The sequence below is a fragment of the Eupeodes corollae genome, chromosome 1, assembly GCF_945859685.1.
Source record: "Eupeodes corollae chromosome 1, idEupCoro1.1, whole genome shotgun sequence".
NCBI classification, from domain to species: domain Eukaryota; kingdom Metazoa; phylum Arthropoda; class Insecta; order Diptera; family Syrphidae; genus Eupeodes; species Eupeodes corollae.
This window is the reverse complement of record NC_079147.1, coordinates 169,509,024-169,526,880: the sequence shown is the minus strand read 5'-3', so window position 1 is coordinate 169,526,880 and position 17,857 is coordinate 169,509,024. Positions and strand designations below refer to the sequence as shown.

The following is a 17,857-nucleotide window of genomic DNA, read 5'->3' as shown; positions in this document are numbered from 1 at the left end:
TTATCGGCGTGGGGATTTATATCCTGGGAATTTTATTTTTGGAGATTTTGTACTTGGAGATAATGATTTTGGGGATTTTAAAAGTGTGGTGATTATGTTTTGGGAGATTTTGAACTTGGGCATTATGTCGGTATCCCCATCACCATGGGTAGGTACCTACTTCAAAGAATACATTTGCAAGTTAGTACATGACATTTCAACATAAAATAAACTAGGTGTTAACGGTAATAATAAAAAAAAATAATCCAAAATATAACTCCTTTATTTTAGCATCCAGGCTAAAGCTGACATCTTTACAATAATATAAACCTCATCTTCAATGGTAGGTATATGTTGAGATAGTTTTAAGAAAGAAATTGTATTTAGAAATCAGTTCTTAATCAGGCACTAAAGTGATCGGTTGAAAAAAAAAACTTTTAAAAACTCAATTTAACTGCTCGTTAAATTAATTGGGGCCCAACAGGGATAGCGTTTTAACTTAGCTTGAAAAAAAATTAAAATTTTAGCGATCAGCAATTCTCATAATTAGTTTTGAAATGAAAAAGTAAAATCTTTGAATGTGCTAATTTTTCCAAATAAACGGCCAATTATTCTTTAAAAAAAGGAGAAAGTATACAAAATAAAAAAAAAAAAACAGTTAAATGGACACACAACCAAGACTGAAAATTTCTAAAACAAAATTAAATAAAATGCACGACTGGGTCGCACGAACTTGCTCCTGTATGCTAATAGTCTGTTTAAAAAAGTACTTATATGAGATTTAAAAATATACCTGTAAAATAAGTTTCTCTTCAAAGTTATAAATGCCATTTGATTTGTCAAAAAAACCGCACGTTCTTTGTATATGAAAACCATAGTAATCTCATGAGCATAAACTTTGAGGGCGACCAGATACCGAGTCGTTGGCGTGGCGTTAGTATCGAAAGTGGAGAAATTCAGAGGTAGCGAGAAAAAAATATTATTTCCATTCCCATAAGCAGCCAACAGAGTAAGGGAGATAAATAATTTTCGACCCAAAAAGTCTACACAATTTCCTTCATTCTATTTGATCTAACCTTGGATATGTTTTCACATAAAGAGCTTCCATATGAAGGTTGATGAATTTGCACTATGCACTAATTTAGATAAAAGCTAGGAATGTAATTACAATTTTGTTTAAATAATGCGCTCTTTCGGGCTCATGCACAGTTAAAATATTAAAAAAAAACTATTTTAAGATTCGAAATTTCACCCGAAAAATAAGTTTGTCTCCAAAAATTTAAATGTCATTTTATAAATAAAAAAGCATTTGATTTTTCAAAATTTTTTTTTTGAAAATCGTTAGAGCGGTTTTTTTTTAAATTAATTTTTTATATATAAAATTTTTAAATTTTGTTCTAAAATTATTTTTGGTAAGCAGTTGTTTAGAGATTATTAATATACGCTATACATTTGAATTTCGTAAAAAAATGTTGACCCGTTTTCGAGATATCGAATTTTAAAAAAATAAAATTCAATATTTTTTTAAAAATCCAAATAATAAAAAATTGCACTTTTGATAATCAAATATTGTTAAAGCAGTATAAGAGCTCATTCAGAAAAAAAATTATTGAAATCGGATCATAAGTTGCTGAGAAAATTAAAAACCAAAATAACGGTTCTATGAGCGGTACCTTTCCTGAGCAATACAAAAATATGGTTTTCTTATAAAAAGAAGCTAGGTTAAAAAATAAAATTTTAGAGAAAATTTAAAAAAAAATCTATCGGTTTGTTTTTGAGAAAATTCGAATTTTCTGTTTTTGACCAAAAAAATTGTATGGGGGCCACTGTTAGTTTTGTTCTTAAAAAAAAATGAAAAAAAACGCCTAACGCGAATCTGCTCAAAACCTTAACTTTCAAGTTTGAACTCAATCGAACCAATGGTTTAGGCTGTAGGAGCGTGGACAGACAGACAAAACCGACCGGACGGAATCGCGGGACCCACTTTTTTCGACTTCTCTATCATCGTAATGTCATGTTTGATTAAAATCTCGAGTTCGAAATTTTGCACGAATGCAAAACTTGCCATATAGTTCCTATATGTCGCAAGTAAAAAATGCGAAAATCTAATAATCTGATTGAAAATGAAGATTTAGTAAACATTAAATTTGATGTGTCCACAGCCTTGACAGTGGCTGTGGACACATCAAATTTAATGTTTGCAAGATCCTTACAAAGAAACAATAGTGAAGTTCTAATTGCTTACCAACTAAAATATAATGACTCATGGTTCAAGTTGACTAGTTACCGTTGATTGGCGTTCTTCATGTATTTATTACAGGCCTAAACTTTTAAAATAAATAAGGTAGCGCAACAGTCCGTAAAGAACCAGAGCCTAGTGACTTACATTTCTCAACCATTCCCGTGTGTGTGAATCCGAACGGCTAATTTGAGAAAACACTTTTTCATGACAAGAACTACTATTGAAGAATTTATCAATTCCTCGCAAAAGGCAGTACCCGTGAATAAAACTTTGGGTGCCACAGGCAGGGATCGAACCCAAGTCCTCTTGCATGACAGTCCAACGCACTAACCATCATGTATTTGTATTTTATTGATTTCAAAAATCGCTTACAAGTAGGACATGAGTCTTTTAAATTGTTGCAAGCCTTTACATTCATTTCAGAATTCGAATAAAAATTATATACCAAAGTCAGTAGACATTATAAAAAGAGGCTTGGTTGCGACCCACACTGATAACTTCCCATCCCGTCTGTCGATTTGTCTTCCTTAAAAGATTGTCTATATGTACTCGTATCAATTTTACCAAATTTGCGTACTATTTTTTGTAGATTTTATTTGTTATGAAAAAACGGACAGTTGGATCTTTATATAAAAAATAACTGAATATCGGAAACAATATTTTCTGTGAAATAAAAAAAGTTTCAAGACAATATTTTTAATTTTTGAAAAGCCATTTGAGTCGTAAGTAAATTTTTACCAAGTCTTAGTATTGTTTTTTTTTCGAGTTTTATATTTTGTAAAAAAACTGTCAATTCGAATTTTTTAAAAATTTTACTAAATGTTTAAAACAATATTTCTTATAAGAAAAAATTAGTAACTTCCTATTATCTCAAAGTTTTTAAAAGATATTTGAGTCGAAAATCGTTTTTTACCAACTTTTGTTAATTTTTTTTCGGTTTTTAATTTTTTGTAAAAAAAACTGTCAATTCGATTTTTTTCAAACTTTAACTGAATGTGGACAACAAGATTTTTTAAAAGATAAAAGTAAATTAAAGCCAATATCTCAAAGTTTTGAAAAGATATTTGAGTCGAAAATCAATTTTTACCAACTTTTATACATTTTTTTTAGGTCAGGTTTTTTAGTAAAAAAAACTGTCAATTAGATTTTTCTCAAAATTTTATCAGATGTCAAAAACATTATTCTTTGTTGCACAAAATTTTTTTAGAGATGAAATCATATTTCAGTCTTAAAATTTTGGAGGTGACAAATATTTTTTTTTCAGTTTTATTGATTTATAAAAAAACCTTTATATTGATTTTTTTCAAAAAATATACCTGTTTGATATCACGTTACAATATATTATATAAAATTTAATTCAAGTCTCTAGCAATTTTCTTTTGTAAGATATTTAGAGTTCACCTTTTTTTTAAACTGCTATGGTAAAAAAACCACCCACGCAATTTTCTTGAGAGCCCTTTCTGCATCTTTTTGCTTTACTATCTGTATAACAAAATTTATTTGAAGACGATATCTCTTCTGGTTCTTGAGCTATGGACGACGAAAAAAACGTCTCGAACGTACGGACGTACGGACGTACAAACGTACGTACACACGCACGCACAGACATCTTTCTAAAAATCTTTTATTTCGACTCTAGCGACCTTGAAACGTCGAGAAATGTCAAAATTTTCAATTAGACAAATCGGACCCATTACAATAACTTCCTATGGGAAGTTAAAAATTATTTGAAGTAAATGTCTCCAATAGCTGCAAAAGAAGGGCATCTCGAACGTAAGTATTGTTAGAACTTGCAGTTTATATAATCGGACCAATTTCATTAACTTCCAAATATAACACTAGAATCAAAACAATGATTTCAATTTTCTTGATTGAGTCATTTTTAATTTAAACGATGAAACTTAAAATTATGTGTTTATGCATACTCGTAAGTTGAATAAATGAAGGAAAAATCTTACTCTCATTATCTCATTATTATTTAATGGAGTGTAAACAGAGCTATGTGAGGGTGTTAAACAATCTAACAGGAGACAGAAGAATTGGTATCGATTTCTTTTAATGCGAGTTATTTGAGTTTACTTTTACGCAAATCCTAACAGTCGTCTCTTTAGATTTCCATGGAGGGTTTAGGGAGCATCCATGTTGGTAGCCATTAAATTTCCTTATCTCTAATTAAATTTCTTTATCTCTAATTGAATTCATGGGGAATAAGTTAAGCTAACCAAAACCAATTCCATTGCTTTCTGCCAATGCCATCGTCCTTTTTGATAGTGAGGAAAGGAAATCATGAAAATCTATTAAATGAACCTCTCTGCTGAATTTAAATGATTGTACCGGATAACTGGAAAGTGTGGAAACGAGCTTTGTTTGGTCAGCTCTGAATGACATTTCCATATAGGGATATCAATTGAATGAAGAGTATATGACTACGACAAGACCAGGAATATTGTTTGGGCATTACACCTTTTGACTGTCGATTTCAGATTCGGATGCAGAATCCAAATCTGAGATTTTAATCTATGTGCGGACGAAGCAGACCCGGACTAAGTTCTAGGGTGTTAGCGGAAAATGACTCAGTATGGTAATTTCTTCGAAATACAATTAAACTCGAAATTTTGTCCATACGAGCAGTGGTTTCAGAGATAGTGCGATTTTAGTGGTGTTGATTGTCCTGATGGATTTAACAATTCAAGAAACTAAGTTTTTTTTTAATAGATTGACTTTTTGAAGGCTTTGGTTTATACACATAGACAACTTATTTGTACGTTTTTATTAACGTACGTTTTCTTAAGTTAAAATGTTTTTTAATATCGTGTTATTACAACATGCTCTAAAAATACCATATTCACCGTAATAATAGTTGCAAAAAACGAATTGTTTACAGCTTTTAGTGTACCGTAGAGATCCTTCGTGTTATAATTTAAAAAAAAAACATTTCATCGTGTTGAGCTAAGAAACAGAACGCCACCCACCAACTAGTCTTCAATTTGATTGTTTTTATAAAGTTATATAATTGTATATGTCAAATTCAAATTCTGCTTATCATGTTTCATTTTTATTGTTGTACCATTATGCCTATTTTGTGACAATAATGTCAAGAAAATAAATCATTCTTCTTTATAACGTTGGAACGAAAAGATCGTCTTTTATTTTAATTTATCGGCGAAACATTTGGTCCTATCGAGCCGAATTAAACTAATACGACATATATACATATCATCAAAGTTGATTGTGATAAATATACAGATAGTAAATCTTAAAGACTGTGATAAATAAAGTAAAATAATAATACTGTGATATAATCAAAACAAAATACTGTGATAAAAAATACAAATTGTGAGTGTACGTCGAGCGTCATCGAGCATACTGTCCAGTGAAGTACCCATACGTTGTCTTGTCCTGCGGAGCATCCAGTCAGTGTCCTGTCCAGCGGAGTTCCCAATCAGTGTCCTGTCCAGCGAAGTACCCAGTCAGCATCTCAGCCTGCAATTAATCAACACAATTAATTTATAAATTCATGTGAGTAATTATATCAAATTATACAAAGTGCAATAAACGTAACAAAGAAAATCAATATTTTTTGGAGAATTTAACCACCAAATGTGATATTGGATTGCCGTTGCTTCATAACTGTTGTCCGTTATAACTGTTGCTGCATTACCGTTGTCACCGTTATTACCGTTGTCACCGTTTTAACTGTTGCCATCATTATCACCGTTCATCATTACTGTGCAGAAACTGTGGAGAATTTGTCGAAATCATCGTGTGGAATTTTCATCATTTATCCTGCTTTTTAAAGTGAGTGCAATAATTTTTATATTTATCATATCATATATTGAGTGTTATATATACATACATACATATATTACAATGAGTGAATCAGCCTCAATGAAATTATTTAAGAAAACTTGTGCTCAAGTCAAAAAGAGTTTCACGAGTTATAAAAATTTGGGTGCTGAAAGAAAATCCAAGAGTTATTTGCATGTTCGATTGAGTGTTTTAGATGATAACTATAAGAAAATTAGTAGTCTTTTCGATGACATTCAGAAATCAGATGAAAGCGAAGATGTAGCGGATAAGTGTGAAGAATTATATGATTTCATTGTCGAAATGTGTCTCTGTTATAAATCAGACATTCTAAACGATTTAGAAGAATTGGTGAAGTTAGATGGTGGTCAATCTGGTGAAGCCACTAGAAAGGTAGAAAGGAATGATGAATCTCATTTTAACAGTACTATGAAAACACCACATGTACATGAGATTAAGCTTCCTCGTATAACTCCTCCAACCTTTTATGGAGATTACAATACTTGGCGTCCTTTCCATGACCTTTTTGTGTCATTGATACACAACAATTCTTCTTTATCGAATATCGAGAAATTGACATATTTAAAATCATGTTTAAAGGGTAATGCTGCATCATTATTAGACTATTTAGAGGTTAATAATGATAATTATGATGAGGCTTGGGAAATTTTGACAACACGCTACGACCACAAAAGAATTTTAGTCAACTCACAGTTAAAATCATTTTTTGAGCAGCCAATAATTAAGGTTGAAACGTCAGATTCCATCAAGTGTCTGTTAGATAAATCGAAAGAAGTGCTTCATGCTTTGAAGAACTTAGGTGTGCCAGTAGAAAGTTGGGATGTTTTCGTGATTTTCACATTGCTACAAAAACTACCTATAAAAACACAACAGTTATGGGAAGAAAAGCTTGGATTAACAAAGGAGCTACCTTCTTTCCATGAATTTTCAGTTTTTTTGGAAACTCGTTTTCGTTCTTTAGAAGTTGTTTGCCAATCAGGGTTGAAGTCACTAGATTCCACTAGTAAGGAACCATCTAAATTCAAACCAAGAGTATTTCACTTGAATTCTACAAGGAAGGATACTCGTAGTTGTGCAGTATGTCATCGCGGTCAGCATACACTTCGCTCTTGTTACTCATTTTTAGATTTGGATGTACCTGAAAGAATGAAGATAGTTAAACAAATAGGAGTTTGTGAAAATTGTTTGGCTTACACCCATAAAACATTCAAATGTCCGAGTGAGAAACGATGTTATCACTGCAGACAGAAACATCACTCACTTTTACACGATTCTCATTCTACTCAGCAGTCCTTTAACAATCAACCTTCATTTTCTCAAGATTCACAGTTCAACAATTCACAGCCGTCTAATTCGCACAATTCACAACCACATCGTAGAAATCCAATACCAGTTTCAAATCAAAATAGTTATCCAGTATCAACACAAATCAATCCAAACGCTCCAGCATTTCATCCAGGTAGTGATCAAGCTTCATCAACGAACACCACTCGCAGTTATCACCTCTCAAATCAAGCGAATTCTTTCGTTCTACTTGCCACAGCAGTAGTTCAGATTCAGTCATTGAACGGAGAGTTTGTGAATTTGAGAGCGCTGATAGATCCAGGTTCAGAAGCAACATTCATCACCGAAGCAGCAGCACAACAACTTAATTTAAGAAAATGTCGTACCCTTGTCGAAGTCTCTGGATTTGGAAATAACAAAACAGGTTCTTGTCAAAGCTTTGTCAACATAAAATTAAAATCGATACATACCTCATTTGAGATAGGTGCTAGGGCGTTCGTTTTTAAAACTTTAACTGGTTTACTTCCCAATAAAGAGTTTCTTCCACATCAATGGACCCATATTCAGGGTTTGAGTTTAGCCGATCCCTCATTTCACAAACCTGCTAACGTTGACTTGCTATTAGGTAGTGATGTTTTTAGTGAAATAGTTCTGCCGGAGATAGTCAGGGGAACAGAAGCAGTTGCTCCAATTGCTCAAAACACTCAACTTGGATGGATCGTCTTTGGTAAGGTACCTGTCGAAACATTTCGGATACACTTGCAGTTTGTCGACATCGATTCACAACTTCGCAAATTTTGGGAAATTGAAGAAACACCGTTCGATGAACCTGAAGCTGCGGAAGACGCTGCTTGTGAGAAGCATTTTCAGATGAACACCTGCCGTTTACCAGATGGAAGATTTGAAGTTGCTTTACCATTCAAGGACGGTGATAGACCTGCACTTGGAAACAGTCAGCAAGGAGCCTTCAGAAGATTTCTTCAACTCGAACGAAGACTCAACAACAATCCAGAGTTACACAAACAATATGCAGCTTGCATTTCCGAGTACCTTCAACTAAATCACATGGAAGAAGTAGATGTCAGCCAAGGAATTCTTAATTCACCATTCTATTATGTCGTGCCTCATCATGCCGTATTTAAGGAGTCCAGTACCACAACGAAGTTGCGAGTAGTTTTTGATGCTACCTTCAAAACTTCTGACGGAACGTCCTTGAACGAACATCTTTTGGTTGGACCTAAGACACAATTAAACATTATGGACATCATTTTAAAATGGAGAACTTTTAAGATTACCTTGACAGCGGACATTGAAAAAATGTACCGGCAAATTCAAATGAGAGACCAAGACACGCTTTATCAGCTAATTTATTGGAGAAGTGACAACCAGAGTCCTTTGAATCTGTATCGTTTAAAAACAGTAACTTTTGGAACCGCATCTGCTCCTTACTTGGCAACACGTACTTTGAATAAGCTTGCTGATGATGAAAGGCAAAATTATCCATTAGCAGCTGATATGATAAGACAAGACATGTACGTTGATGATTTAGTAAGCGGAGCAGACTCAATTTACGAAGCTCAACAGAAAGTGACCGAAATCAACCAACTCTTATTATCAGCTGGCTTCCATCTTCGGAAATGGGCCAGTAATTTTGAAGAAGCTCTTGTGAACATCGCTCATCAAGACCGTGCAGTTGATTTCATGCTACCCTTTGAGTCAGCAGAACACATCAAGACTCTTGGAATCAAATGGCTTCCTTACAGTGACTCCTTTTCTTTTCAGTGGACCAAATCCGAATCAGTAGAAGTCACCAAACGAGAAGTTCTTTCAACTATTGCCAAACTTTTCGATCCCCTTGGATGGATTTCACCATGTGTGATTTTGGCAAAAATCATTATGCAAAAGTTATGGGTGAAGGGTTTGGCATGGGATGCACCTGTTCCGCCAGAACTGCAGCGAGAATGGTTATCTCTACAAACACAACTACCAGTACTTCAAGATATCAAAATTCAACGTTGGATACAAACTGAAAAGAATAATTTAAAAGTAGAATTACATGGATTCAGCGATGCTTCAATGAAGGCTTATGGAGCTGTAGTTTATTTACGGACCTTGGACAAAAATAATAAAATTCACACCAACCTTGTTATGTCGAAAACTAGAGTTGCACCACTCAATACTATATCGCTTCCTCGACTTGAATTATGTGGTGCTGTGATGTTAGCTCGACTTTTAAACTATGTTCAAAAGGTCTTAAAATTAAATGATGTCAAAACGTTTGCGTGGACGGATTCTATGATAACTTTATGTTGGATTGCTGCACCGCCATCAAAATGGAAAACATTTGTTAGTAACAGAGTTGCCGAAATACAGAGATTAACAAATGTCAACATCTGGAATCATGTTCCTACAAAACAGAACCCAGCAGATTTTGCGTCCAGAGGAGTTTCACCATTGGAACTTAAAGACAACTGTCTTTGGTGGCGAGGACCAGACTACCTTCAATCCGATTGGAAGTTTTCGAGCCCAAGTTCAACATCATCGTTTGAAACCGAAGAAGAAATGCGTCCAGAAAAAATCCACCTGCATTGCGTCGTTGAAACTGAAAATGAAGTACAAAAATTAATTAACAAAATTTCAGATTTTAAACAACTCGTACGAACCATTGCTTACTGCCGGAGGATTGCATTCTTTTTTGTTAAAAAATTATCACAAGACCAGTTAAAAAGCCCAATTTCAACAACCGACATTAGAAATGCAACCTTTAATTGCATTAGAGTAGTGTAGAGACAGCACTTTTCAGAAGTATTCAAGGATTTGACAAAGCATCCAACATCAGGTAAACATTTTGGATCATTAAATCCCTTTATTGACAGTCATGGAATACTACGAGTAGGAGGACGTTTACAAAATTCAAATTTACAATACGAACAGAAACATCCAATTATTTTAAAATCTAGCAATGTCTTCACAGAACTTTTGATTAGGGAGGCGCATGAAAACACTTTCCATGGTGGAATACAGCAAACGATCGCATATATAAGGACAAAATATTGGATTTTCAACCTAAAAACTAGTGTTAAAAAATATATTCACCACTGTACTATCTGTTTTCGTTTTGGAGCGAAACCGTTACAGCAATTAATGGAAAATCTTCCAGCTCCCCGAGTAAGAATCTCGCGTCCATTTACCCACACCGGGGTAGACTATGCTGGACCGATAGATGTCAAATCTTGGAAAGGCCGTGGAGGAAAAACGTTCAAAGGATATTTCTCCATATTTGTATGTTTAGCAACCAAGGCAATACACCTTGAAGCTGTCACCGATATGACAACTCAAACTTTTTTGGCAGCCTTTCGAAGATTTACAGCACGTCGAGGTATTTGCACAGAAATCTACAGTGACTGTGGAAAAAACTTCGTAGGAGCGAATTCCGAACTTCAAAAAATGCTGAAGGCCGCAAATTTCGACTGGAAGCAAGTCCAATTAGCAACAACCAACATCGGAACAAAGTGGAATTTTATTCCTCCCGCTTCTCCGCACTTTGGAGGTCTATGGGAAGCAGGAGTGAAATCCGTTAAATTTCACTTAAAGCGGATCGTTAGGAACGAGACCCTTACATTTGAGGAACTCAGCACACTTCTAACTCAAATAGAAGCATGTTTAAATTCGAGGCCTCTATGTCCTTTATCCGACAACTTTGAAGACTTCGCCATTTTAACACCAGCACACTTTCTAATTGGAACATCAAGTTTTCTTGTACCAGAAGCAGATATAAACGACGAAAAAATTACTCATCTAAATAGATGGAATAAAATGCAAGCAGCCGTCAACTCATTCTGGAAGCAGTGGAGCGGAGAGTACTTATCTCGAATGCAACGTCGACCAAAATGGTTACACCAACAGCCACAACCTCAAGTTGGAGATTTAGTATTGCTAAAAGATGAACGCCTGCCACCATCGCAATGGGCTCTTGCACGTATTACCTCACTAGTACAAGGAGCTGATAAGCTTACTCGTGTCGTAACTATAAAAACAAAATCAGGTGAATTCAAAAGACCAATAACTAAAATATGCCTTCTACCCTGTAACAAATCTTTCGACGAAAACTCAATTATTTAACCATGAGAAATTATATTACTGAATCAATAACAAAACAATCTCTCATTTAGAACCAAAACATGCACTCACTAAAACACTCAAAATCGAAATACACACTCAGTCAAAATCGAAATACACACTCAGTCAAAATCGAAATACACACTCAGTCAATCAATCGAATACAAACACTCAGTCAATCAATCGAATACAAACACTCAGTCAACCAATAAATATGAATCAGTCAATCAGAATATAACAGTCATATTTCAGATTATCACAGTCATGCAATTCTAATGTTGTCACAGAAAATCAAAATATTCAACATTAGACATTCAATTGCACAATTCAGAAAATGTTACTCACAGAAAATCAGCATTAAACGTATTGAGATATTGCATTTTTAAACAATTTAAATCTATCACCCACAATTACACAGTATCATACTCATTTATCACAGCAGAAAACATAAGTATCACACGTACTAAAAAACACCTAAACATGTTAATTAAATTGTTATATTATCATTAATGTCATCAAGAACATTCTTCATTTAATAACAAATAAATAATCACATATAAATTCATCACATTTAAAATCACATTCAACTCTAATTCAAATATTAATCAACAAAACAATCATCTATAACTAAGATTAAGCAATCATTAAAACATTAAATATTAAAACGATGTCAACCAAATAAACAAAAAAACAACAATTTTTTTTCTAAAAATATTCTAAAACACCCCACTGTTATCGTCGATTAACTTAATTAATACAAAAAATTAATAGTAATACAGTCCACTAATAATATCATAATAATAAAAAAAATATTTTTTTCGAAACCAATAAGGGACCTTTAGTCTGCAACGAATGGAATTTTACTCAATGGAGATACGAAATACACACGAACATGTACTTTCCTTATGGGCAACACACGCACTCGTATATTTCTTATGAGAAACACACAAACCTGTGCATTTCTTATGGGAAACACACAAACCTGTGTATTTCTTATGGAAGAGTAAAATGCAACTAATTACTCTATTATACTAAACTTACCTACAATATTAACACAAAATTTAAAAAAAAAACTTACCCTTATTTAGCAGCACACACGACAGATAAATATTTAACAATTTATTTATTATTTATAACATAATAACACAATTTAATATCACTGATAAACAAACTTGAACACAATTTACAAATTTACAAACAACAAAGACCGAAGCGAAAATCAAGGTGCACGGACTAGAATGAGACAACTATAGTCACATTGGAAATTTAATATCTGACGTTCAGCCAGATCTGTTTGTTTGAACTTTTCTGTTTATGTCTCCGTACCTAATCTAGTGCTATATGTTTTATTTTTTTTGAATCGTATTAATCATTTAATTTTATCGTTTCATGATGTCTCAAGACGAAGATGGAGTTGAGAACTATGTTCACGCCGGGGAGGAATGTTGAGCTAAGAAACAGAACGCCACCCACCAACTAGTCTTCAATTTGATTGTTTTTATAAAGTTATATAATTGTAAATGTCAAATTCAAATTCTGCTTATCATGTTTCATTTTTATTGTTGTACCATTATGCCTATTTTGTGACAATAATGTCAAGAAAATAAATCATTCTTCTTTATAACGTTGGAACGAAAAGATCGTCTTTTATTTTAATTTATCGGCGAAACACATCGTAAGAAATTAAGTGCATTTAGTTTTATGAGATTATTGTCTGGCCAATCAGACTAAATATTTAAGTGAAATTAAGGTACGAATGTGGGACATTCGTTTTCAGATTCATATCCTTTGTTTAGGATATATGATAAGCGCATTAAATTGTGATCATGGAGAATCAAAACCGTGTAAAATATATAATGTTTTGAAAACCAAAGCTACTAAAGCGTAACTTTCCCCTAATGCCCTATTCATGAGTGGAACTTGCACCGAGTATAGACTGAACAGCTTTCAGTTCTAGGTATGTGCATCATAAGCCATCTCTTGTGGAGTGATCACATTTTTGACATCACCAAATATGCTGCTAGAGTAAGTAAGTTATTCATTTATTTACATTTCAATATAAAACATAGAATACAAATTATGAATTTAAGAGTAAGTAAGTTATTCATTTATTTACATTTCAATATAAAACATAGAATACAAATTATGAATTTAAGAGCTATGGCTAAGCGGTCAGCCTGGTTGGCAAGTTTATAAATATTTATTTTAAAATTTAATTAAATGTTCAATAATCAACAAAAGAAGAACTAAAGTTTCAAACGTATTCTGATATTAATAACATCCTATACCCGTTAACTGTTTTTAAGAAATTGCTTAGAGTTTTTCAGTCACAATCGTTTAGAAGTTGGATAGTTTCCTGCATAGTTAATTATTGTTTTCCAAAGAAAAACTATTTGCACTCCATTTGCGCTTTGAATATTGGGCATATACAATACATATGATATGAAAGCAATCTTTTTTCGATTTTAGGTTGCAAAGCGTACAGAATTGATTAAAGCTTCCATTATAAGGGTTACCATTTAAGGAATGGAACTTACACGTTGTTTTGAATATTACGGATATTTCATAACAGGTAAGTGAGTTGTGAAATTAGTTTATCTTGTTTAGATTAAAATTAAGCTGACTGAATAAAATTCTATTTTCAGAATTCCGAGCCTTAGAGATGATGACATCTGGAATAGAGTCTTCATTTTTCTGAATAATGCGGTAGAGTTGGTCTTTCAAATTACGTTCGTTGTTCACATCAATATGTAAGGCTTCCCCAAAAGCGTTGCCAATAGATTGTCATCTTTCCTTATTCCTCCACTCATACAAAAGTAGTTTTTTTGAAAGCCTTCATTCCTCATAATGGCAGCATACCATTATTTTCATTCATAAGTCAACTGCCCTTCATTGTGAATTCTTGGATATCGCGCAAACACCATCATTTTTGATATATATTCTGGTGATTCAGAGAGTGAGTATGACAATGTGATCTGCATATAACAACACATTAATGGTAGTATTTGCAATTCTTACTCCTCCGGGAAGTTCATCTACTACGTCGTTTTTAAATAGAGAAAACAAAAATGCACTGAGGAGACAACCTTTTTTCACGCCAGTATTTGTCTTAAACCGTTCTGAATAGAATGTGCCATCCCAAACTGCTTCATTTGTTTTAGTATACATTTCTTTTATCATTCTAATGAAGTAGGAAGATATGCCAAGTTGTGAGAGATTATAGAAGAGCGTATTTCTGTTAACCAGGTCGAAGGCAGCTTTAAAGTCAACAAACAATGATTAAACTTTTTTGTTCCTGGCATGAGACGCTTTGACAATGGATGACAGAGTAAATATCTGATCAATGGTTGAATAATTTATTATGAAGCCAGATTGAAGATCAGATAGAATATTTCTCTGTTCGACCAATTTTCAAGTCTCCCTTGTATTTCCTCAATTGAGATATCCAGCGTATATTGTGTCATCAACAGTTAATGGCTCAGCGTAGGAAAACATTAAATTAGAATTGTTGGAAAGAAGGAGCCTGAAGTGAGCAGAAAGATCTTCAGCAGATACGTATACGTCTATTTTATATTTCATCCCATTGATCTCCCTCGCGATTTTCCAGAAATCCTTTGAGTTTCTTAACTGACCCAATGCTATTGCCTGTAGATTTTCCAATTCAATGTTCTTTCAAAGACAAAGGTTTTTGTAAAATATGTTTGGTTCGATGTACCAACATTTTTAGGCGATGATTGTTAGCATGGCTCGCAGAAGAGCGAAAGATTTTGGGCGTGCTTTCCAGCAGTCCTTATCGAAACACTTTTGTTTATAAGAAGTGATATGATTTATAGTTTTGTTTGATGCTGAACTTCGAATATATTCTGTGAGCTGATTTGAAAGTGTTTCTGTTTGTTATGTAATCAACTCGTTTTTAGAAAAGAAATCGTCTAAATTACGCTGATCAGAAACTCTTGGTTAATTTTTCCAAGAAAGACGAGGTGGTAGGTGAAGATTTATTTCCTTTGGTGAAGATTCACATGAATTCCACAACAATAGGCATGTGATCTGAAAAGTTTTTAAACTCAACTTCAAATTTATTGATTCGTTCGATAGTCATAGTTCACAGCACAAAAGTCGATAACAGATTTTCCTTAACCTCCGAAGAAAGTGTAGTGGCCTCACTTATCTCCTTCCGTACAAACATTCAGAATTATAAAATTGTACGTTTGAAGCAACTGAAGCAGATCTACTCCATTTTTATTAGAAGCACCAATCACTAAAACGCTCATGTCAGCCAGGAGTTGCATTGTATTATATAGCTTTTCTAAATCGTTTGCTCATTTGTTACAATTTATGTAGTAAGGTAAGATAACATATATTCTTCTCTTTCAGACATTTAACTATTATTGTTCCTTCACATTCACCAAACACAAACGTATTTAATAGTATTATATGAGCGATATGAAAGTTGAACTTTTATTTGTATCAATACGAGTATTTAGGTTTTCTCCGACGATGCAAAAAGTGTGTACCACTTCTGATATGGCTATAATTTACAAATGTAGAGTTAAAAACTCGAGCACAATTTTCATATTTTGGATTAAAACTGTAGTTTCTCTCCATACCTAACAACATTACTCTCACACAAGAATGGTTTCTAGTGTTAATTCTCTAGGCCCTAGTTCTCAACAGACCGTTGCGCCACATTATTCATTTTATTTATTGCCTGTAGTATTCAAATTTTGGCTGGCGAGCTTGTTGACAGTTCTATTAAAAATCTTTGATTGGTATTACAATTTCTATGATAATGTTAGAAAAATGTTTTAATTTTTTATTAATTTGATCCCAATATATTTTTTTCTCTATTAAAAGTAAAATGCCTTTCTCTCTTGAACTGATATCAACTTTAATATATGTATCTCAAAGTCAAGAATAGATCTAAATCTTATACTACATTTATGTACTTTCTCACTATATCCTGTCCATGTTTTGTTCAATTCAAGTGCATATACTTTAACATTGAGAGCATAACACAAAATGTCTATAGTGTACCACTTCCAACATTACTATCTTTTTCCTTCCAGAAAAAGCAGAACATCCTTCCCATCCCTGAAACTACCATCATTTTGAAGAAGATCGACGGCATTAAAGAAAAATCTAAATCTAAATTTAAAGTTTCTAAACATTCCTGTAGTCTTCTCAACACATTCATTCTCATCATCATCATCAGTCGAATAGAGTGGAGTAGAATTTTTTCTTTTGGCATCTTTTTGATGAATCATGGCACATACCAAGGAAACACTGAAGAGTATAAGATCGTATTCAAGTGGCTATGTACCTACCTATAACGAACAAGTACATATAACTACTTTTGGAACGTTAAGTGTGGAGAATTTCTTATCTGAAAACTCTTCACTTCAAAAACTTTTTCCCACACATTCCATCAACTAACTTGAAATATATATATGTTTGTACATATTGCAATAGAATCCTTAAGAAATAAATAGTTCGGGGAAAGATGCGAAATCTGAGCAAAAGTATATCAAAAATTTATAAGGATGAACTTTGAAGTGTAAGCGATGTCAAAATTTGAAACGAAAGTATTTCGCATGGTCGATAATTCAAAAACGTTAATATCAGAACGTTGTCAGTTGCACCATGAACGTTTTCCGTCTCTACCATATTCCTCATTTAAAGGTCAAGTATTCTTTTAATTAATTTTTCCAAATTTTTTAACTAACTACAAAAAATAATATTTAATTAAAAAATGTCATTATGTTTCTGGGTATAAGCGCCATTCAGGAAGATATTTTCTCTTCTCCACGTAAGGCTATCTTCAGAGTTTTCTACCAAAAAACATTGCCATCTGCAACGTCTTGTTTGAGGGAAAAAACTATATACCTTTTTCGACCCTAAATTTGAAAGGAGGTTAAGCAAAACGAAAAAAAAATCCGATGACACTGGGCATGGTTCTTGACAATTCACCAGTGTAGATGCTGTTGTAGCGACATCTAAAGTTATGCATTAAAACGCACTACAATAACCGCGCACTTATACGCGACATACACAGCTGACTGCCTGTCACCCGTCATCTTTTTAACCTCCAACATGCCCGGCCATTAACATACGGTAAAGAGCTTTCTTTTTGGTTTTTAATCTCGTGGGCTCTGGTCGATCGGCAGCTGCAGTGGATGCAATTTAATTTATTTTAAGTGTTTAGTTGTGTATACTAGTAAAATAAATATTATAATTTTGTATTATAAAATTAATGAATTTAGTGTTTTATTACATTGAAACACATTTTGTATGTGGTTGTCACATTTACCTTTACATTTAAGGGCGATTTTTTCATCCGTTACTGGTGACCTCAACTCCCTTGAGGAGGTGGCTGACAAAATCATGAGCCATTCATCATCACCCAAG

General features: G+C 33.4%; 1 protein-coding gene across 2 annotated transcripts; it reads left to right on the top strand.

Annotated features, from left to right (window-relative positions):
• Nucleotides 1-5,248: 5,248 nt before the first annotated feature.
• On the top strand, nucleotides 5,249-13,090 carry LOC129954196 (uncharacterized). 2 transcript variants are annotated; one of them, XR_008782661.1, is made up of 2 exons: nucleotides 5,249-6,019; nucleotides 12,855-13,090. XR_008782661.1 is itself a non-coding variant. In XM_056067939.1 (2 exons), the coding sequence occupies exons 1-2, from the start codon at nucleotides 10,478-10,480 to the stop codon at nucleotides 12,899-12,901; spliced, it is 948 nt and encodes a 315-aa protein (XP_055923914.1). In that variant the 3' UTR covers nucleotides 12,902-13,090. The 2 variants fall into 2 exon arrangements, 1 of the variants encoding a protein (XP_055923914.1); XM_056067939.1 differs by lacking the exon at nucleotides 5,249-6,019 and adding an exon at nucleotides 10,478-11,378.
• Nucleotides 13,091-17,857: the final 4,767 nt, after the last annotated feature.